The sequence below is a fragment of the Ornithodoros turicata genome, chromosome 3, assembly GCF_037126465.1.
Source record: "Ornithodoros turicata isolate Travis chromosome 3, ASM3712646v1, whole genome shotgun sequence".
Taxonomy (NCBI): Eukaryota; Metazoa; Arthropoda; class Arachnida; order Ixodida; family Argasidae; genus Ornithodoros; species Ornithodoros turicata.
Window position 1 is genome coordinate 29,026,532 of NC_088203.1, and position 23,588 is coordinate 29,050,119.

Genomic DNA, 23,588 nt, shown 5'->3' on the forward strand with positions numbered 1-23,588 from the left:
GACATCACCCGGTGGTCGCTTCTGTATGCTTTTGACACAACTTTATTATCTGAAATGCCATGCGGTTTCCCTCGCCTCTTTACGTCACTTGTGCGTCGTTTAATACTTAGCGTTGCATTCACCCCTGTACTCCGGTATAGGCTGGGCCACAGCAACACGGCGCTGTGTACAACTTGGGGTTTCCCGGCAACAATCCGACGCATTATAGAAGACTATAGCCAGTACGTACGCGAGCGACGTGCCTTTAAATGTTAACTTGAACTGCTGGATCAGAGGCTATTCAACATCTGCAACGTTCTGGGCCCATGGAGTAACCCTGCACATCAGTGTCGTGCACTTCGCGCTTTTCTTTGCTTTCTGAGGGCCACCGGCATCCTTCAAGAACTGTAGGGATCTCTTTTGTTTTCTTTCCCTCTTCATCCTTTCATGTGAACCTTTTTGGAGTGGGGTAGGGTCTTGCACTCAACGCAGGGAAACATCCCACATCATCATCATCATCCATTCATCTATGTTGTTGTTGTCGTTGTTCATTAAAAGTTTGTAAATGTTTTCATAACCCCTTTAAAGGAGCATGGAAGGCACTTGGAGATACTGGATGTCTCAGTTAAATCCCCGCGGGCTAAATAATTCGCGAACGGGTGCACCAATCGAAGAACTTTCTTTTTTACAAGTATCTGTCCGATACCACCTACAAGTCGCGCACCGTGTGAATGAGTGCGAGGGGCTCATTATTTACATAAAAATTCAAATGAGTTTTGTGAAAAACATGACTTCTAAAGCAGGGCGCCGTCGGCATTAAAATGGGTACTACCTCTTTTGGGACTTTCGATGGATACCTTTTAAAGAAAAATCTGCCACCGAAACGGGTCATTTGTTCCAGTAACTAATTGGTTTCGGTTTACAAGTTTTTGTAGTGGCTGGACGCGGTGAAGCGCAAAAGGACGCTCTTCCACTCCCTTATCCACCAATGAATTGCGTGCTCTTGAGCTTACTTCGCTGTGGGGAGTGCTGAATAAAAAATGGAAAGCATGTGATATCAAGGCACTATGTGATTAACTGTGTTTCGTCGGTGCGATCATAACAGAGAAAGGGCTTATATCGGTCAGATAAGCCGGGTGGGGACTGGCGTTGCCTGTCTGACGCTGTTACTTTTTCTTCAGCACTCCCCGTTGCGAAGTAAGCTCAAGAACACGTAATTCATTGGTGGATAAGGGAGTGGAAGAGCGTCCTTTGTGTTTCACCGCTACCAGTCGCGACAAAAATATGTAAATCGAAACGAATTAATTACTGCAACAAATGACCTGCTTCGATGGCAGATTTTTCTCTAAAAGGTGTCCACTGAAGGTCCTAAAAGGGGTAGTACCCATTTTAATGCCGACGGCGCCCTGCTTTAGAAGTTATGTTTTTCACGACACTCATTTGAATTCTTATTTAAATAATGAGCGCCTCCGACACGTTCACACAGTGCGTCGCTTGTAGGTGGTATCGGACAGATTCTTGTAAAAAAGAAAGTTATTCGATGGGTGCACCCGTTCCCGAAGTATTTAGCCCGGGGATTTAACTGAGACACCCTGTATAGTTTTACTGCGTCATGTGAGCGTACTACCTTCAGGAAATGCCACGCAAAATATTTCCTTTGGGTAGTGCGAATTTACTGAGAAAATTTCTTCGCAAGAGTGCGCGCAGCGGCGACGTTCTCGCCCAGCGGCTCCTCGCGTCTCGTGACGTCAGGTGACAGAGCGTTTTTCATTGACCACTGAGAATAGTCTGCTAGCGGGAGCGACCAGTCCAGACACGGGACAAGCGGCACTGCAAAAAGAAAAACAGAAAAAAGAAGGCGCTCGCCTGAGAATTGGCAAGCGAGACTGAGCGAAGAGCCCAGCACTGATGCGCAGGAACTTTGGGCCAAGGGCTTTGGACAAGCTGAATGGTCTGTGGCCCAGGAGGTCAGGTTGGCGTCTAAGCCACTATACCTACTATAGATACACATTACAGTCACAAATTACGTTGCCTTAGGATTATGAAGACATTAATACCACAAAGTGGAGAAGACATCAACAAGGACAAGACGACGCATACGAAGACACTACTGCGGTCCATCAGTCCTCAGTACGTGTAAGAGCTGTCCAACAATGTGGGCAAATGCGATGTCTACAAAGAACTTGCAACGTTTTTATTATAGCAATCGTTCTTTCGCGTCCATAAAGAGAGCAGTTATGGTCATGGCGCGTAGAGGAGGGGGGGAGGGGGTTCAAACTTCCGACATCGAACCCTTGGTAGTAATTTTGGGAGACGGAATCGCGGGTGACATCGTCATTCCCCAAGTGAAGTTTCCACGAAACTCATCCTGAAATATTTTTCTGGCTGCGCCACTGGTTATGGTTCTTCATGACACTGGCACATACAACGATAACCATTAAAGTACTATACCCCAAATACAGTGACGCGGCTGTCAGCATTGAGTCGTTGCATCTTGACACCTTGAGGGGAGGTATACAGGAAAGCTGCACAAACTCACCAACTATAAAATACAGCCAAGACACATTTGCCTAGCCTAGATGTACATCCAGCAACCTTATACGCTTAAAATGACATGCACACCAGTATAATGATGACGTTCCATTGTTTCCAGATGAGACCACCATACAGGTCAGAAGCTAACCATGCAGCACTGCGCGCTCAATCAACCCCAGAAGCAAATACAGCTGATATGTACATTATTATAGCGAAGGGAAAACAACCAAAAACTGTTTTCACACCCCTGTCCGATCTGCTCTTCGCCGTCACGAATAACACGTGGGCCAACTTATTTTCGATCTTTCAGGCCAAGCGTCCGTTTCGGCTCGCACTTCTTCTTGGCGTAAGCCTTACAATAAAAATCCACGAACATACCGGTAAAGAAAACACACTGAGGAAAAGCGATGTAGATATGCATTCGCGGATAACCACATTCTTTAAACAGAGGGATCACTCCATGCACAGAAACAATCACGAACTGAGCAATCTGGATCTGCGTCAGGTGCCGTTTCCACCAGAGGTACCTTCTTGCCGAAGGGCCGAGAAGTGACAAGAAGTAGTAGGAGTACATAATGATGTGAACGAAGCTGTTGACGCAAATTGCCATAACCACCTGTCCGTCAGCACCATAGCCGACCCCGTACCAGCCACTGAACACGACCAAACAATGATGAGCGACATGGAGGAATGATATATGAGCATCCTTCTTGCGAAGCACAAAGAACACTGTGTCCAGGAAGTCCGCAACACGGACCCAGAAGTACCACCAACACAGTTCCAGGAGATCCATCGTCGTGCGGTCCTTTGCTGCATAGTCGATGCCTTGGCAGAAGAAACTGTAACGTCTGCCAAAGTATGTTAGACGAAGAAAAGTATAACAGAAGTGGACGTTAGCAAAAACCATAGCCGCATTGTAGACAATGATCAGTGGCTTGAGGTGCTCCATAGGTTTTCGATTCGTCATGAAACGCGGTCCACTGACTTTGACGAAGTACACGTAACTTACGAGAAGGGTTAGAAGTAACGTAATATTTCCCGAAACAAACCATTCTGCGGTCCGCGGATCACGAACAAGTAACGATGACGTCTGTCCCGGCAGATCCATTGCTGCGAATGACTATGCGCATGCCTTTGTATGTGCTGCTAAGCCTGAGTAGCTTCGTCATTTGCGTGTATTGAGATCAGGTTGTCGATTAGGTTTTCGTGCATCCGTTGCGCGTGCGTGTTTCCTTGATGGTTGTGTGGGAATACCTCTGCGTGAAGAAGGGATACCGGATCAAAAATGAAGGTACGCTAGATTGGACAAGCATTCATGCCAAACGGATTAATAAGGTAGATATATTCATGTTCTCCGTTTGTGTTGCGTGCGTCATGACAGTTATCGTAGAGTGAAACATGTGTTGTGTGTAGGAAAGGAACTTTGGTTAAAATGATGGATAGATGGGTCTCCATATTTTTTAAATTTACTTATCAACTTATCTGTGAGTCCACAATGCTATGCAACGTTTTTCAACGAGTGGGACCGAGCGTACTGTCAAAGCGACGGGCAGCTTGTCCCAAATGATATGCAAAAAGATTTTATGAAAGACCGACCGTATACGCAACTGAAACCAACCGAATTCTGTTAGCAGTTGTGTAATCGAATTCCGAGAGGGTGTTGCAGTAACAAGAATCCTTATGGTGTCTTCGACTGGTTGCTTCCGATCGCTCTCCCCGGAGCGACGTCTCATCTTCGACTGGTCGAAACAGAGCACCCTCACTGCATTCGACTGGTTCATCTGGAGCTCTTTCCTCCAACTCAAAGCGCTCTAGAGTGCTCTCACCTACGCCGTCAGAGCGGTTGCGAAATGTGCTTGGGTTCCGGTCACGTGACTGGGCCAGGTTTCGCTGAGTAGTGTTTCTGTTGCGCCATGCCTGTCATGTTCTGCATTTTGCGTCGTCGTCTTCTTGGCTACCAGGGAATCGACGAAAGTCACGTGAGTGACTTCCGTCTCCACTCTCCACTTCCGTCTCCGTCTCCACTCCTCTGCTCGAACTGCCGCGTTCGGCTTTCGCACGATTCCTCAGGCTCGGAGCACGACCATCTCTATAATACACGACCATAACACTCGCCCGTTCGCCTATGGGACTTCCGTCCGCGCCTCGAGGAGCGGAAGTGCCGTATCTACGAGCGGAGCGCCCGCCAGGGGCGCCACTTGCGGGACCCAGAAGAGCGCCTGTTGTAGCTCAGCTGTGTGCAATATGAGTGGTCCTTGTGGTTAATTATAGGCTGTGCTCTGAAGCGTAGGTGGCATGTAAAACTGTGAAACTCGCGCACTATGTGCCGTACATCGTACACATAAACTTGACAGCAGCACCTTGTGTGTTGGGCCAGTTATCATGCGTTTATGACTGTCAGACGCAAGCGCGTTCAGACTTTATGTTTCACGTGAGAGGCGTTCCGTGTTAACATTCAGGGCAGTTACAGAGAATGGGTGAATGCGACCGTAAGAAGAAACTGTTCCTGGCAAAGAGATGACTGACACCTGTTACGACGTCCAACAGAATTTGTTGTACAAGCAAACATTTCAGTTTTAAATCAGCAGTTACTTGTATTCTTTTCTTTTCTTTGTTGTATTGGTCCCTTTTTATTTTACTTTTACACTTTTTTTCTTCTTCTTTTGCGGTTTGCCATTACAATGCTCTGCTAACCTTTATTATGCTGTTCGGATAGAAGCCACTCTGAGAATTTTTCTTGATGGTGGCTTTTCTGCGACGCTACCTTTTGGTGCCTTTTTTTGTGTTCGTTTTGTACTCCTGGGAGATGCAAGGCTGTGTAAACTTCGTTAAAAAACGATAACGTTAAAACGATTTTAGATGGAGAGTTTTTCGCTGTTGTTGCAGACAATGGTCGCGGCTGATTACTTTGTTGTACGAAGCATCTTCATCAAATTTAATGCAAGCCTTTGCTCATCGGCAGCAGTGAAGATGCTGTTCTCCTTTGCGAATCTGATTGTACGGCTGAACGCAAGAATCCTAAGTGACGCAGTCAAAAATTTCTAATATTAAAATTACCGTGATAATCTAACAAATAAATGCTATTTTTCCTTGCTGACTTGTTGTTACGTTCATCGTTATTTCTGTAATTCCAGATGACATCTTCATCACAGTATTTATGGTACTAGTTAGGGCATTTAAATACTGTATATTTTATATTTAAATACTCCTATCAAAAAGTATTTATGAAAAGTATTTAAACACCCCTTTCAACAAAGTATTTTGTATTTATATTTAAATACTCAAAAAATGCATTTATGTCCACCCCTGGTCGGAGGCCACGGTTCATTATTCGTTTTTTTTTTTTTTTTTTCAGAGAGAGATGCGTAAAAGGTACTTAGCTATATTAGATAAAACTATTTATGGTACACACTGCCATCAAAAAAGTGCACCCTATATGAAATGAAACAATCGCAATGCGCAATGAAGTTACTTGTGTCAAGACGCCGCGATATATTTCGAGCCACTTCTCCCGTAAGACAGCATTTGAGCGCGGAACTCGTGGAATGAAATACTTGTGTTCGACACTGCTTTCTTCGGCTTGCAAAGCGGGACGGTGCAGTACACCATCACGTCTGCACCATGCACAAACCATGCACTGGAGACAAACACTGTCCACCGCGTGAAAAATAGCAAAAACCAAACGCGAATGACGGCAGCAACGGTATCAGCAGAGCATGCGTCGTCTGCCGAGGGTCCCGTATTCAGCGCCACGAACGTGCAGCGGCCGCTTGGCGAAACTACATCAGTGGCGCTGGGGCTAGGTGCGAGTGTGATGGTCGTGTATTATAGAGTTGGTCGTAACTCGAAGCTGGAGTGAGATGCGGTCTGACCCGCTCCAGCTCAGAGTATCGGGACGATCAGTCGAAGACACCATTAATCCCACAGCGTTTGGGCACTTCACCACCCGTGGAATGCGAGCGTTAGGTTTTGGGTTTGTCGGCGGCGGAACCTGACCACCGCATCGATATGGCGTATTCCATTGGGAGAGCAGATTTTGCCCCGCGCTGGGTGGGGTTTGAGTGCATGCTCCCGGCGGGGTCACACGGGTTTGCTTCGTCAATGGAATGCTAACAATCGTTCGAGGTACGAAGCACGCGCTGCGCATAGCACGTGATCCCGTGCTTTCCCGGGTTAGCTTTGGACTCGTGGGTCAAAAACTATTGCTCTTTCGAGCAAACATTTTGCCCTTGCTCCGCCAATGAAACATTCAGCGTCTGACACGATTCTGCCAATGGAACAGTTTTGGCCCCTTCGCTGGGCAAAAATTTGACCCAGCTCCGCCAATGGAATGCGCCATAAAGACAGTTTGTCTCTGCGCATAGGAAAGGGTGAAGTCTTGGAAGATCACGCCACGAAGGGTCTGTCCACTCACAAGGCTGCAATAGGGAAGTATTCGTGTGTGTGTGTGTGGAGGGGGGGGGGGGTGCCGAAATAGCTTGCCGTCGTTGGCCACATAAGAGCAGGCACCGTCACGACAGGAAAAAAAAAAGAAAAAAAGAATCTACCTGACCTACCTGCAGATAGCGTATGGTCATGTCGTTCTCGTTCTCTCGTTTCTACGACCACATGTACACCGCTCGGGGTTCAGTGGTACGCGCTAGAAATTAATATGAGGGCTGTCGCACCCCGACCAAAGCGCTCCATAAGCGCCATATGTTGGTAACGAAAGCGAAGACGCCCCCGGTACATACATCCATATGCCCCCCCCCCCCCCCGACAGGGTCGATACGCTGAGGCGTTGGCGTAACCGTGGTCCGCCGTTCATTCTAAACAGTATAGTCTTTACGAAGGGAGGGGGGGGGGGCGTGACGTTTGGGATTTCGAGCGGTCTGCCTGCCTACATTGGCGGCATGTTGCTCGGGGAAAGGGGATGGGGGAAGTGGGTAGGCGAAGAGGAAGGCTCACCACGTCTGGTTCTACAGTTCCCTGCACTACAACCGACAATGAGGGTCCACTGCCTTCAGAAAGTTCAGCAGGGCTTTCTGTACGGATTTGCGGCGCTAGAGGTTGCCGCGCGGATGGACGATCTCCTCAATTTGGAGCTCTGATGTTCCAGGGTGCTGCACTGCTTTTTGGAGTTCCCGTCTGGCGTCGAAAGTAGCCGGACAAACCATTATAATGTGTTCCTCCGTTTCTGGCTCACCGCATTGGTGACAATTTGGACTGGAAGTGCGGCCGAGTTTGAAAGTGTGGGCGCACGTGTACTGGCACTACGAGATCGGATGCGAAGCAGGAGTGAACCTCAGCCTTGGAGAGACCACTCGCTGCACGGGGTAGGGGTGCAGACCCGTCTCTCGTCCGCGTATCGGGAGGTAGCCTTCATACATGTCTTTTGATAGCTCTGCAGCAGGCGAAACTAGTTGAATGGGCCTTGCCTTTCGGTTCGATTTTTGTAGCTGCTTTGGCCAGCTCATCAGCTTTGTCATTCCCTGAAATTCACTTATGAGAGGGCATCCACTGCAGCGATACCGCAGTACCGCGGGATGTAAGTCTTGTCAGCTGTGCGGGGCCTCTCCTGCGAAACAGCATGTCTCAGAGTGGCGATCGATGCGTGAGATAGCGCCTCGTGAATCCGTGATTACGACGATGTCTGACAACTTCGTGGTCTCTGCAGCCCTAAGCGCTTGAGTTATTGCCATCAGTTCTGCGTTGGTAGATGTTAGCTCTCCTTCCAAGCTTTGTGCCCACACTAGCTTCAATGATGGTATGCAGTACGCCCTGTTGCATTTGCCCATTTTGTCGTCAACGCTGGCGTCAGTGTAAATGTGGGTGGCAGCACCGTACGTCGTCAATACACTCGGCGGCAAGATACTGAACAACGGCGTCAGAGAGCTCATTTTTCTTCCGAAGTCCAGCTAAGTAGAGCTCGCTGTGAATATGGGAAATTGTCCAAGGTGGCTTCTTACGAGGCATTGCAGGTGACGCGGGCACTACCTCGGTGAAAGTGCGGATGGTGGCTGCGAAGCGAGATTCTGTGCGGTTTTCCAGTCTCCCGATGAGGGCCTTGCCAGCGGTGGTTCTGTGTAAGCGCGTAAGTTGCTGGAGGAGTTGCTGAGTGACGAGCAGAAGAAGAGGTAGCGCTGGTGCCTCCGCATACACGGCCTCGTTACGCGCAAAACCAGGAAGGCCGAGGGCGTTTCGTAGGCCTTTCCTATGCATCTGCTCCAGGCTCTGAAGCGCAGGTGGACTTGGGCGAGCTAATGGGAGGCCATATAGGATCTTGGCAACGAAGGTCTCTTTACGAAGGTCAGTCGAAAATCGCCGATCAAATAAACTCACCGCAGCGATAGTCGCTCCAAGAACATTCATGAACTACCTAATCAGTGACTCCAGAATAAACACCGAAACCACCCATACAAGCCCAGTGACTCAGTGAAGTCTACAACGCAGTTTCTTCATAGCACAGTAGTACGCTCTTAAAACGGATGATGAAAGGGCTCACCGTTTCGGCCTCACAGAGGTGGGCAATGTCATGACTGACGCCCTGAGGAATGTGCGTCCTGGGCCGACTTCTGTGGGAACTTCGCCACATAGCACGATGAAGGCCAACCATTGCAGATAATCATACCTCTGTGTCATTCTGTTCACACATCAAACGTCATGGAACAGCTGGTCGTACCAGTGCGACCTACGTTTTAATTTTTTTCTTTCTGCTTCTATTGTATTCTATTGTGTAGAAGGCGCCAGGCGTACGCCGTGCGCCTCTTGTTTTCAACAGATCAGGGGAGGGAACTGGAACAGGGAAGGGAACTCAGACGAGAGCTCAAAGTTTTCTTGTGAGCTCTCGAGTGTGTGTTTAATTTCTACTGATCATGAATATGATCTACCAGCTTGCCTGCGTCTACGCCATCTTGTCTGGAACGATGCCGTTCGAGATGATGTTTGGTTAGTAGCGTGTTAGACTGTGAAGCGCTGTGATTCATTGATTTGAAGGGAAAATAAAATGAAGATTTCGGTTTCACTAGTGTGGTGCTAGCAAGTCAGGTGCAGCGCTGTGTTAAGCATGCGGCGGCTGTCTTCTTAGCGTGACCAATATAACAAGTGACCGAATCATTAATGCCTTTGATGAGTTTTCCTCCTCTTTGCTTTTTTTTTTATTTGTCACCGACACGAACTTGTGGGCGACCTACCTACAGGAAGAATTAGCCACATTTTGAAGAGGCCACACGTGCGTCAAGCGATCGCAGACGAGACATACTAATTTCTTATTGACGTCATTCAGTTGCTGTCGAAAAGCATATACGTATCTGCTTCCGACGTAGGAATATTTAGGTATGCAGTTTATTCGCAATGTATACGCAATGTCTTCAGTGCAGTGCTTCGTGCACTCCATTGTTATGAAGAAAGTGAAGATCCTGCACTCTGAAACAAAAGGGTCTGCAGGAATACGGGAGCTTCACGCTGAATGTCGAGGCTTTGCCAACGTGGATTCTGCGGTATATTAGCAAACCTAAATTCGACTCACGGAAACGCTGGTGTGTTACCATAGTTTTTCAGAGAACGACGTTAGGGAAGCTAAGTCATCACCATTGGTCCAACAAACGAAGTCGTCATGTGATTGATTGACGGACTTGTTTACCTTTCCAGAGGTCAATAAGGACACACGAGTTCCTAGCAATGATCTATCATTGCACACATCTTATGACCGGAACAGCTACTCATTTTAACGTTAATTTATTTATTTATTTTACGTCAGGTGTGTAATCGAGATCCATATTTGTACCTCTCTGCGGGAGTGCAATTCCAATAATCCGAACCATCACTGTGGCCTACGAGACAGTAACGCGTAAGACTAAATGATATTTTTCTTCTTCTATCACATTGCATCACGCCACTAAGTGATGAGGGGGGGGGGGTATGTTTATTAAGGAAACAACAAAGGAAAGTGATAGGGAGCAATATGAGCCTGGTGTTCAGCTGTACAAGCAGATGCAAAGTTGCAACAACAACGACTTTATTTGATGACTATTATTGGGGTGTTTCGTCGTGCAAAGTTACTGTGTACGCGTTGATGATATATTTCAGTCATTTAGTTTAATCGTATTTTTCGCAGCGGGAAAACAGTATGTTGGTTCGTTCGGGATATGAACACAAAGATATATTGGAAACACGACAAAATATCTCCATGGTCATTTCACAGGAAACCAGCGGCTGTATCATATAAAGGTTTCCAATACTATGACAATGTCATCATATTTGAGGCTCCACAGAATGTTATTACGGAGTACGTGTCTTGTGTTGACATACACACACATACACACACACATAAAGAGACGATCATGAGATGGGGCTGATACCGGCTAGCAGGATGTGCGCTGCCCCAATGCCATTTGTAGATAGTGCGAGATGATGATGGAGATGAGGGTTCAAGTGATCAAAGCATGGTGGAGAGGCCTGTTGATGACAGGAAATCCCAAAGGTGACGGAGACCTTGGTGCATATGAACGGTGCCTATGGTAAAAGGGCGGTGGTCGATTGCATGCATTCCGTGCTGCAAGATCTCGCGCTCTCGCTGGTGGTCAGTGCAGTCCATAAGTAGGTAGTGCAGGTCAGCGCGCACATCACACGATGCGTCTTGTGTCCAAATCTACATTCTGTACATTTGGAAATCATTTTGCGCTACTCTTGTATACGATATCATGAAGCTGAAAAAAAATAAAGAAAAACGAACAAACAGTGGCATGGCCGATTGAGTAAAAGTATCCGGTCGTTGGTGGTAGCCAAGGTCGTGCTGAAGACTGGAAGATGGTGGGTTCGAGTCCTTATTGTACCCTATACCAAACTTCTGCCTATTGCTAATGTCGGAAACGGCATCAGTTACCTTGGTTGTAACTTGTGGTTTGTTTTATGCTGCATGTTGGCTAATTGGAATTAATTTAAATGGCCCTCCAGCGCTAGATATATTGGATAACGGTGTGACTGAAAGCCGAGAGTAAGTAGGGGAAACGTATCTGCGTTACTTTTATTTGGTAGCGGTATTCCGTTACATTTTTGGATTTGGACGCTAGTATTGTGCTAAAATTTTGAGTCAAGTAGCGGGTAGCGGTATTCCGTTACTTAGTTTTGCAGTTGCGGTTTCCGTTACTATAGCAGGCACAACACTGCTACAGACTAAGAGATGATATGTATTATGTAAAAATTATAAATGTATGTATTCATTTTTAAGCAAACATTATATGTCAGTGAACATCACAAGGTCCCACTAATTTTGGAAATAATCTGCAAAACTTCATACTTTCGAACACTCCAAGAGCAGGTTACGTCACCGAGAGCTCCGTCGTCTGTATTTGTGAAAAAAAGAATTAATCTGCGTGATGCTCCCGCGTAACGTTAGACAACATATTTTGGGAGAATACCGTGTCAGGCATGTGAAATGCATATTAATAATAAAATTCTATAATTCTGAGGGCACTTTATGCTGGATGAGTATGTTCAGCTGTTGAAAGAGGTGTGTCGGTAGATCCGTACAGATTGCAGCTTCCTTCATCATTCGTCGTGGGTATGCTTCACATGTGTGAACTACATTCAGTATTCAGACTCGTATGTACAGGGGGTTTCGTGACTGACTTTAACTTCATAGTGCGGGAAGCTGAACCAGAAGCTCCCCATTACGTGTAACGTGCGAGACCTGGCTGAAAACCACCGCCGCCCACAACATTACCACAGCACGGGTTTATTTGTGCCATGGGAAATGAAGCCTCGCCATCCTTACAGATAAGTTGCACTATATAGCCAACAGTAGCGTGTTGGGTACGTTGTGACCAGAAAAGTCAGCGCATCATCATCATTTGAGCCTGTACCCCATGGAAGAAGCCTTGTACCCACGTCATCCTGCATATTAACTGACAAGAATACAGGCTGTCGCTCAGCCGAGCGCACTTTCTTTCTGTTCACTTAACGCGCGTGCAAAACGATGGTGATACATTCACAAGTTACATCGAGAGACGTTCCCGTTCTAAAGGCGACACGATATCGTGTCAGAGGGATATGACGCGAAAAAGACCCGTGATTGAGGTTGTCGACAACGATTAATTAGTGAAGCATGAAGCACAGCCCTCTCCACCAGAAAAATTTATTCACGCTTCAACACGATCCTGCTGTTCTGTTTGAGACACCGATATTCGTAATTATTTTACTCAGCAACAAAGGACAATAACATATGTATACACTAAGCAGCAGCAGCTTAGGAAGCTCGCAATAAAAGTGTCGTGAAGTCTTAGGGTCTTCTTGTGGCGCTTTAAAGATATGTATTCTTGAACTGCTTCAAACGTTCTCTTTGTGTTGCTGTTCGCTGAATGTTTTACTAAGTCTCTCAAAACCAAGTGTATTCACTGCACTTTGTTCACTCTGTTCTGGTACGCATGCAAATAGAACCTCGTAAACATTACAATAAAAAAGACACCCTGAGGGAAGGCAATGATGATATGCATAGGTGGATAGCCACAATCTACAAAAAGAGGTATAACCGCATGTAGAATACCGACAATAAACTGTCCAAGCTGGAGTTGCGTCAGTTGTTTCTTCCACCATAAATACTTGCGCACAGAAGGCCCTAGAAGCGATAGGAAATAGTACGAGTACATGACCACGTGAACGAAACTATTCACACATATGCCGAACAAGGACTGTCCATCAGCTCCATACGACAAGCCGTACCAGCACCCGAAGACAACTATGCAGTGATGCGCCACGTGCAAGAGCGAGACGTGAGCGTCTTTCTTGCGAAGCACGAAGAAGACCGTATCCAGGAAGTCCGCAAGCCTCACCCACGTGTAGAACCACACCAGACTCAAAAGCTGCAATGTCGCTTCATCCTTGGCGTTGAAATCGATTCCTTGACAGAATAAGTTGTACCCGCCACCGATGTACGATGCCCTGAGGAATTTGTGGCAGAAGAAGGCGTTGGTGGCAACCATGGTTCCGTTGTAGGCCAGGATGACAGGCTTGAGGAAGTCCAGGGGCTTGCGGTTCTTCATGAACCGAGGTCCAAAGTACTTGACGACGTAGACATAGCTGACTAGGGTGAATAGCAGGAAGGGCAAATTGCCAGCGATCCACCAATCAATAGTCCGTGGATCACGAAAGAACAACGGCTGACCAGGAGGTATACGAGCAAGTTGCCGGAGCATATCTGTTGAAAGGAAAGATCCCGCGGCAACACAGTGCTACGTTGTTCTGCAGGATGGCTGCCAGCTTGTCGTGGATGCTCGTACTATCTTTTCATCACATTACGTAGGTATACAGGAGAATCTATGTGCGTTCAAGACACTCTCCCCCGAAAAAGATGTTTTCCTCATATTCTTCAAATGAATTTACGGGATTCGTGGTTACCCCTCCCCGATGCATGTTTTCCTGGTCGCTTTCGAATCAGTGCATGTACAAGGATACATACTTTCTCTCTAAGGCGTCTTCACCAATGGGAACGCCTCGAACTGACATCTGTCGCATCAATTTTGATGAGTTATAGAGTGAAATTGTTTTATCGTTTATGAGTGTCGACTTCGATTGGGAACTTGGCCATTCCAGCCGAAACAGCCAGAGGTGTAGTTCCAACCTCTTAGATTTTGCTGAAAAAAGTTGTGTGCATTCCCGTAGGAGAGCATATGTAGGATACAAACTTTTTTTCTTAAGATGTTCTTGAATATTGGGGGAGCCTCGAACTTCCCAAAGATGAAACGCGTTGTCCCTTCCGCGCGTACTTCTGACACATAGAGACGGCAATTCTGCGCTTTCTTTGCCTGGTGTTAGAGGGGAAGGGTGGATCTACCTTCCTGAAGTGCATATGGAACGAGAACAAATCTGGTGAAGTGGTGAGAGTTTAAGAACGGAGCGCGTTTTGGGTCAAGTTTACGATTAATCTTCGGCATGTTAGCAGTCTCACACGATCCCGAGATTATGTATGCTCATAAACTACTGCATGGAGGTTAGCTTATGTAAAAACATGAATCTGATCTACAGGGTGTCCCAGAAAACGTGTCATTGAATTATAACAAAAAAAGTACGCCACCTAGAATCATGCGGTCAACAGCATTTGTTCTTATTAGGTTTTTGCCACCTCCTAATGTGAATGTCATGTACTCCAACTTTAATTATGTAAATATTTGCGAACTTAACTCGGAAATTTGCCAAATAAAGGTCACTTTTTTACCCCACCAATATGAAGAGCGTGCCGAATTCACTCAAGTTCATGATAATTCACAGTGACATTCACGAGCTATCCCATTGGAAAAAATAGCCGAATATCATGCTTTTCGGAGCACCGGATCATAGCGCGCGATGACTTTTTGAGCGCAATCGCTCTCAGTGCGACGAAAGGAGGTTCCGAAGCCAGGCCACAGAGTGATAGTAGAAAAAGTAACAGTTCCTAAAATTGGGAGAGGGGAAGCATTATCCCATGGAAAGTCGGACGTGATAAGCCGTGCCTGTTTTATCTCCTTCCGCGATGTCGGGGAGGGCTGGGTTTCCAACCTCCTTTCGTCGGACTCACAAAGATTGCGCTGAAAAATTCATCGTGCGCTATTCTGTGCGACCATGATGTTCGGCTATTTTTTCCGATGGGATAGCCCCTGAATATCCCTGTCAATTATCATTAATTTGACTAAATTAGACACGCTCTTTACATTGGTGGGGTAAAAAAGTGACCTTTACTAGGCTAATTTCCGACTTAAGCTCGCAAAAATTTACATAATTTAACTTACGTTACACGACTTTCACATGAGGAGATGGCAAAAATCCAGTAAGAACAAATGCCATTGACCGCATGACTCTGGGTGGTGTAGTTTTTTTATTATAATTCAGTGACACGTTTTCTGGGACACCCTGTATATTCATTGTTTAATTAAGCGACCAAGAATATCGACAATTCGCAAAAAAAAAAGTGACACTTTTCAGGTAGTATTTTCACATACCTGAAGTCGTGCCCATTTGTAGAAAAGATCCTCTCGTATAACATAATGAAAATCTACAGTTTTTCCCTTAAACGATAAATTTTCTTTCCTCACCATACACCGCTGCAAGTAATTCGTTATTTGATCTGATGCTACATTATGAAATCTTCACTCGGCATTTGGAATATATTTTCAAATAAAGCTGCTGTTTTACAAAGCTCATTACATTGTTTCGGGGACACCATACTTGCAGTCACATGGAGCACTGAAGGGCCAATTTCGAAAGTAAAGGCAATCTGATTTATGTTTTTGCCGACATGACACAGCGTATGCACGAGGTAGCTCCATTTCAGGAGCCTGAGAACAGAGAGAGAGAGAGAGATTATGGGTTTAATGGCACAAATGCAACAAAGGCCATAGAGCGCCGAAACTACGGTGAGTATGTGAGAGATGATGATGATGTGAGAGAGGGAGTGTGTGGTAGTTAAAAGCTATCTACAGGTATGAGCGATGAGATGGAACAAGATAAGAGAGAGAGGAGGATGACGATAACAAGTGAGTATGGCAGTTAAAGCTATCTACAATGTGAGCGATCAGGTGATCCAGGATGAGATATTTACATGAGGGGTTCGGTGATATTGGATAAAAGCGGAGCAATACTTAACATCTATATCTGACTAACTAACCCACACATGGTCAAAAATTTGATGACATTTTTAAACGTCACAAGAGGAGTGTCACCCAGTAGAAGGGCTGGGTGGAGTGGGACATGGTATCTGTAGAATGCGGCGAAATGCTGTTGGCGTTGGTGTTCGAAGTGAGGGCAGGATGCCAGTACGTGCAAGACAGTCAAGCTGTCACCGCAGTGCGCACAAGCTGGCGGATCCTGACCTCTGAGTAGGTGGTGATGCGTGAGCCATGTGTGCCCAATCCTCAGTCTCGCGTAAAGAACTTCGGAGGATCTGTTGATGTGTTCAGTCCGATGCGGGGGCGAAACATGTGGCTGTGTGAGGTGTAGCTTGTTATTTTCTTCCATGAGAACACGCAAAGCAATTAGTGTGCTAGCATTAGATATTGTCTGCAGCATTACATATTTGCTTTTGCTAGGGCAACTAAGAAGGGTGTTTAGAAACACAGAAGGTATCGACGTCACTCAGATTCATTAACACCTGCAAGAGAGCTAAGGCTTTTCCAGATTACTAGAACATGGGTACCTGATTGTAGATAACAAGAACTCATGCACGAGAGGTCAGTGTTACACACACCCTGCTTTCCATCAAAACTGTTAAAAGGCGTGACCCCCTAAACCTGCACAAAATTCCTGGAGTGTCTTCACTGGGCACTGTCGCTGTTCCTCTCATATGGTGCTCTCTATGAACCTGACTCCCAGTTCTGGATGCACTGCCTGAGGTAACTCCAGCATGCTTTCCCAACATGAACAGTCGCAACTTCTATGAGCAGTGTTGTACTTACTGAAAGCAATATGAAATGCTATGCCTTGACAGGTTATGTTGATATCCTTCTTAAGACCGTAGAGAGATGTTCCTTGTTCCCTTTATTCCAAACCGCACTATCAGACACAAGCCCACTTGCCACCAAGCCGATGACTATTGCCTCACAGTCAGGGCAATCAAGGGAATCAATCACTGAGGCTCAGAAAAGCTGTTTTCTATGGGGATCTCATCCAGGACTGAGTCCTGAGTAGCCCCGAGAAAGCACCAGGGTTTCTTTGAATTTAGATGTGTCAGCTTTTAATTTCCTCCTTCCCCCCTTTTTTATGTAGTACCTGATTACTTTGGCCTTGTACAGCTTTGGAGATTGAGGATGTGGAGATGATGTAAGAGGTGGAATTAGGCTTTAGGCACAATGAGGTGTGTGACAACATACCTTCTGAGAATGTTTATATCTCATTCACACAAAGGGAGGATAGGTATTACAATAGATGTTACATCTTTTTCTGATTTTGATATTTATTTATTCATGAATATACCTCAAAGGCCCTTGCGGGCATTACATGAGGGGGGACAACAGCATGGGTCACTTAACAAATACGGAAGTTACAAGGAACATGCATAGTTGAAAGACAGACTCTGCTTTTCATTTGTTCATCAGTCTTGCGAAAGAAATTGTTCAGTGTAGCAACGGTACACAATGGAAACGAAAGGAGTGCTCATCCATCGTTCCGCAAGATTCATTAAAAAGGACTAGTGTTGTGTTTCAACACAACGTATTGAACTCATGGACTATGCATCATCCTGAGAGCTAATGCTAAATACAGATGCCGAATTAGTTTAAATGCGATAGACGAGCTGTGCGAATAGGTGCCTCCAGTTAGGATGTTGGGTACTTGAAGCCTGTGGCAATTTCTGTGTGGAAGGCTCGCCAGATCCTGTTCACTGCACAGGCTGTGATGACCATGTTCTTTTTTTTCCCAAGCTTGTAGTAAAAACACGTTGCAAGCTGGCGATACGCAGTATATCCATATCGTCTACGCAGATGTATACATAAAACATAGTTTAGGCAAATAGGTAGCCGGTCACAGTACAGGGGGTGTGTCGTGGCATTTCCACGTGTACTTGAGAGCGACTGCAATTTATCTGCATACGCCTTGTATATTACTACACATGCTGTATTCTGTTAGAAACCAACATTTTGTTTACTTTTCAGTGAATTGAAAGAACACTAAATATCGCTAAAAGCCTACGCTAAAAACCTTCGCATAGGGCAATACATAAAAAGGTGACTTAAGACACAGCACACTGACAATTACAGAGTTGCCTATATATTGCTTTTCTCCAGTTCACAGTTCTATATTGTGTCGTCTTTTATGTGGTGCGCCCTATACTGGAGTTTTTAGCGACCTTAATGCAGGACCAAACAAAAATGTGACTTACTTGTGAATATGGTCGCTCATATAGGTTCGCGCTGCCCACGGAATTCAATATATGCCACCTTCGGGACAGTCGTATTGAGGCAAAGAAATTGGAAATCTTCGTGGGTTGTAATGCACTCACATTGCTGTCATTCGGCTGCGCTTTCGGTCTCCTTCGGCATTATGACACACCAGCCGCACCGGCACCTTAAACAGCAAGTACGCATTAAATATGAGGACACGAAATTTCAGAGAACGCGTTTACATATTCGATCACAGTTTGCGTTAAAAAAACTCATCGCTTACCTGTCTGTCGAAGACAGGTGACTGATCCTGTTTGCTTCATCTGTGATCGATGTTCGTAGAGCTTTGACTTCGGCTCGCATTTGCGGCATCGGCGACGTTTTGAAATGAGGCTTCGGAACTGTTCAGCACACAGCATTTCCTGCTCGATCGCAGAAAGGACAGAAAAAAGTTCTGGGCTCGAAGTCTCCGCATTTCTTGCTTCGACGTCCATATTGAAGATCGCTTTCCGGATGCCGCCGCTCTCACAAACTCACTAACAGAACTTCCGGTCCGGGCGCCCAATGAAACATGAACCTCATGTTTTCGTCACGCACACGGAAATTGGCGGATATCCACTACAAAGAGGATAGATTTCGGCGCCGATTGCGCGAGTTGAGGGAGAAGAGCCAAGCTGGTTTTCAGCTGCCCGTTTGGCAAACTTTGCCGCCGCGCAGAGCCAAAATATTTCGCGTGTGGCTTGGAGGCATATCATACCTTCGTAATGGATGCAAATGAAAGATCCAGGGGTGCACGAGATCTGTATACTGTTAGCGCATTTCATGTTTCCAGGGTTCTTTAAGTGGTGTTCTTCTTTGGTTGACGATGACATCTTAAATTTTTTATTCAGTTTCGCCGTTAATTGGCATAAACGCAATTTTCCACTGCAAGGCCGCCTTCCTGCAGAGCAGCTGAGCAGAGCAGCGGAGCGCGCCGGCGAATTCTGCGGCCGCGAATTCTGCGAACGATTCTTCAGCGAAAAATATGAGTATAGTGAACCCTCGTTAATATGACTTCCACCGTTCCCGCAGATTTTGCTCATAAAGCGAATTGTCATTCTAACGAGAAACGCACAATCCGCTGACCTCAGAGACCGCTTCGTTCCGGCCATTCGCAGGTGCACAAGAGCAGCAGCACAGTGTGATCTGGTCTCGTGGTCACTGCCATTTTAAGCACTACAGTGCTTTGGCAGTCCGAAAAGCGCTATGAGTAATTCCGATGTCAACAACATCAGGAGTCATCCCAAACCTTGGCGCCCTACTTCGACACGTGTCACTCTCTGCCTGAGGTATGTGTGTAGACTCTCCCTGGGGCTACTCTGCGGGTTATGTGACGTGGTCATAATAACGAGAATATGATACCTGTGTTTGACCTTACTTGTGACAAGAACCTCAGTCATAGTCGGATAAGCGGATTGTCATACTAACGAGACGGATTTAGATGGCGGCGGAACGGTTCCCAAGAAAAACGGTCATAAAGTGAGCATGTCATATTACCGGTGGTCATATTAACGAGGGTTCACTGTACTTTCTTCGTTGCTTTCGCGTCCTCGATGGAGTTGGCAGCGTGTCCACCTACAGACCGACCACTGTGGCGTGGTTTACGACCATGGTTGACTGACGACGTAAAGCCAAGAATTATCAATATCTGTGTTGTTTTTATTGAGCTGTAGATTTCATTTCCTATAGAGCAACGGCAGCAATGAGTTTGTCGTACGTTGCCGTCAGTGATATGAAGTGCCATAGCTCATTGCTGGAGAACCCATTTGTTGCAGATAAGTGGTACATGTTCGCGTCCCTGAATCTCATGCTTATGGTGAGAGAATAGATATAATAGAATAGAAGTAGAAAGAAAAGAAAATGGAAACGTAGGTCGCACTGGTGCGACCAGCTGTTCCATGACGCTTGATGTGTGAAAGAACTGAAAAGATTATTTCAGCACGTATGTCCATGAGGTAGTTCGCCAGTGCACACAGCGCAGGGTGTTGGTGCTGCTTTGGCCAGCTCCTCACTACATTCTTAACACTTAAAGGTCGCTTGTCAGGCTTAGCAAGGGCGTTCTTAGTGTTCGCCAACTAGAGTCGAAGCGTCGGCAGGTGACGAGCTCGTGCTCCATGTTCTCCACGGTTCCGCAACAGTTCGGCGATCCAACAACACCTATTTTATATTTTAGTGTTCGCCAACTAGAGTCGAAGCGTCGGCAGGTGACGAGCTCGTGCTCCATGTTCTCCACGGTTCCGCAACAGTTCGGCGATCCAACAACACCTATTTTATGAAGGAATGCTGCTGCGAACGGGACGTTGCGTCGCAGGCGACGGATGACGGACTCTAATGGCCTTGGCATCTTCGATGGGATGCAGTAAGTGCAGTTGGAGTCGATTCGACAGAGAAACGAGTGATTCATGATGTGGCCTGTCCACATAGTTTTACAGAGGCGATTACGTATGGAGGCGAGCAACACATTTGCGTCAGGTTGCGTGAAGTAGATTTTATGAGCGGTTGTTTTATGGTGAGCAATTCGAGCAGCCGGATCCGTCTTCTCATTTCCACTGATATCACGGAGCTCTGGGATCCACTGGACGATGATGTTTCTTTGTTTGTTTGACTTTTGCTTCTTTGAATCCAGGGCGGCCTTACGTCACGTAGTTGACTTCTTTGAGGCGACAAGCCTAAAGGACTCATTATGACCCCAGCGGCGCCCTCGGACATTCCCACCATCACGATCACGTTCAGCATGGCCATCGCCACTTCGATCATTCCCGTCATCTCTCATCGTCATTACTCATCATTGTCACCACTTATATTAGGCCCCCTGGCTATGGGGTAGCGTTCCACTCCTAGAGTGGAAAACCTCCCCACTTCATCATCACAATATACATATATGTTGTTGTTGTTGTTTATGGTGAGAGGTTGGTCTACTCTACGCCCATTATACTTTCGAGAGCAGACAAAGATCCCTCCTCAGACATTTGTCTGATTCCTAGTCTGCCCTACAGTGATAACGCGACATTCCAACCAGGTCCCCTTTCCGAAGTGTAGACCCAACGCTGTCATACCAGCTGCCCGCAAACCTTCCTCGTCCCCTGAAGTCACTCATCCACAGGCTACGTTTATTCCGTTCTATCGCTACCAGCTGGGCTTTGAGGCAAGCCCTATTTGCAACGAGTGTGGTATCCTTGCCAACGTAGGGCACACACTCCTCCGCCGTCGGACATATATCAACGAGAGGCGTACACTTGCCACCCTTGGCAGCCGCTCCTTCAACTTGTCGTGCATCCTCGGCCCTTGGGACACCGCGGCCCACTCCAGGGAGGCCTTACGTCATGTGGTTGTTTTTTAGGAGATTGGACCAGGGACTAGCCTAAAGGACTCATTGTGACCCCAACAGCGCCCTTGGACATTCCCACCATCACGATCAGGATCGCCATTTCCACTCCGATCATCACCATCATTTCACATCATCGTCATCGCTCATCGTTGTCATGACTCATATTAGACGCCCTCCGCGCCGCGCTTTCTCCGTGCAACCGGTCTCTCGACCAGCCTCTAAGGCCCTTTTGTGTATCTGTCTGTGTGTATGTGTGTGTGTATTCCGTTTTCTTTCCTTTTTTTCGTTTCTTTCTTTTTTTCGTTTCTTTCCTTTTTTTTCCTTTTTTCGTTTTCTTTCCTCTTTTACGTTTCTTTCCCTTTTCTTTCCGTTTCTTTCTTTTTTTTCTTTTCTTTCTTTTTTTCGTTTTCTCTCTATTTTTTCGTTTTCTTTCCTCTATTTCGTTTTCTCCCTTTTTTTTCGCTTTCTTTCTTTCGTTTTTTTTCGTTTTCTTTCTTGCCGCCTTTTTTCCTTTTTTCGCTTTCTTCCTATCTTTTCGTCCCCTTTCCTTTTCCGTTCCTCTTTACGAAAGGAATAGCAAGTCGGCCTTTGCCTGACTAACCTTTCCTTGTTTTTTTTTTCTCAATAAACATATCCCCCCCCCCTAGCTAATAGAGTAGCGTTCCACTCCTAGAGTGGAAAGCCTCCCCACTTCATCGTCAGAATATAATTGTTGTTCTTGTTTGGCCCACACTTGTGCAAATGGGTGACGATAATGCCATGTTCAGGCGACCATGATGTCGGGGGAGTCTTCAGAACGAAGTACCACAGGTGAATCATGTCTAGCTTCAGGCCTATTCGACCTAGTCAGGACCCACTTTATATTCACGACCTTTTGGTAGAATGACCTGGAGGGGGAGGGCAGGTTCGCGCTGGCCAGGACAGTCTTTTTTCTTTTTTTGCGTGTTAGCGCCGCGAAGCAACTGTGGCTATGAGCCACATATGAGCCACAGTATGCGTCCTGGGCCGACTTCAGGGGGAACTGTGCCGACATTCGTCTGGAAAGTCTTCGGAAAACCCAGGGAAAACCTCAGACAGCACAGCCGGCGGTAGGATTCGAACCCACCACCTCCCAGTCTACAGCACGACCTTGGTTACCACGAACGCGCGGACGCCTTAGCCCACTTAGCCCAGGACAATCGCGTGGTAGACTACGTCATGTGTTCAGCAGGTGAACAAGGGCTGCTGCTGTGTCGTTGAGCGGCAGAACATGTTCCAGCGGGACACAGCCAGCTTAGCTGACCTCAGCACTCCGGCAGCGGCCAATGGGGGGGGGGGGGATATGTTTAATGCAAAGTAAGAGGGAAAGGGAAAGGTTAGCCACGGTGTGGGCTTGCTATTCCCTAATGCTTTCAAGCAAACAGAAGAAAACAGCTATGCTCTTCTCCCTCACTAATCTCTCTGTACGTAAATCAAGTAACTTTTTTTTTGTCTCTGTGGGAACGGATAATCAGTGATCACAGCTACCACGCTTGTATCAGCCGATGCCATGTAGCATGCAGCATACATGCACGAGGAGGAGACGCTTTATCTGATAAGCAACCTTCTGGTGTACGATGACGAGTGTAATATATGTTTGTGAAAAAGCCACCGGAAGGTGGCTCACAGCTTATGCTTTTAGTCAGGCCTTTATTATAATAAACGTGTAAAAGCGTCCGGTCGTTGATGGTAGCCAAGGTCGTGCTGAAGACTGGAAAGATGTTTGGCTCGAGTCCTATCGTACCGCATTTCAAACCTGCCTAATGTCAATGTCGGAAACGGCATCAATTATCCTGGTTGTAACTTGTGGTTTGTTTTATGTCATGTTGGCTAATTGGAAGAATATAAATGGCCCTGTATCCCTG

The 23,588-nt window shown here is 46.5% G+C and overlaps 3 protein-coding genes across 3 annotated transcripts in view; 1 reads left to right on the top strand and 2 right to left on the bottom strand.

The window, feature by feature from the left end:
• The window catches only part of LOC135390142 (ADP-ribosylation factor-like protein 13B), a 288,978-nt gene that overhangs the window by 96,897 nt on the left and 168,493 nt on the right, over positions 1–23,588 (top strand). The window lies entirely within an intron of this gene.
• LOC135387652 (very long chain fatty acid elongase 7-like) lies at positions 2,807–3,622 on the bottom strand. Its single transcript, XM_064616760.1, has one exon. It carries the CDS (start codon positions 3,620–3,622, stop codon positions 2,807–2,809), a length of 816 nt encoding a protein of 271 aa, XP_064472830.1.
• Positions 12,885–13,685, bottom strand: LOC135387653 (very long chain fatty acid elongase AAEL008004-like). The gene has a single exon (XM_064616761.1). The coding sequence runs from the start codon at positions 13,683–13,685 to the stop codon at positions 12,885–12,887; it is 801 nt and encodes a 266-aa protein (XP_064472831.1).

Coding starts and splice junctions, on each gene's coding strand:
- LOC135387653 (XM_064616761.1), bottom strand. CDS start 13,685: ATGCTCCGGCAACTTGCTCGTATACCTCCTGGTCAGCCGTTGTTCTTT.
- LOC135387652 (XM_064616760.1), bottom strand. CDS start 3,622: ATGGATCTGCCGGGACAGACGTCATCGTTACTTGTTCGTGATCCGCGG.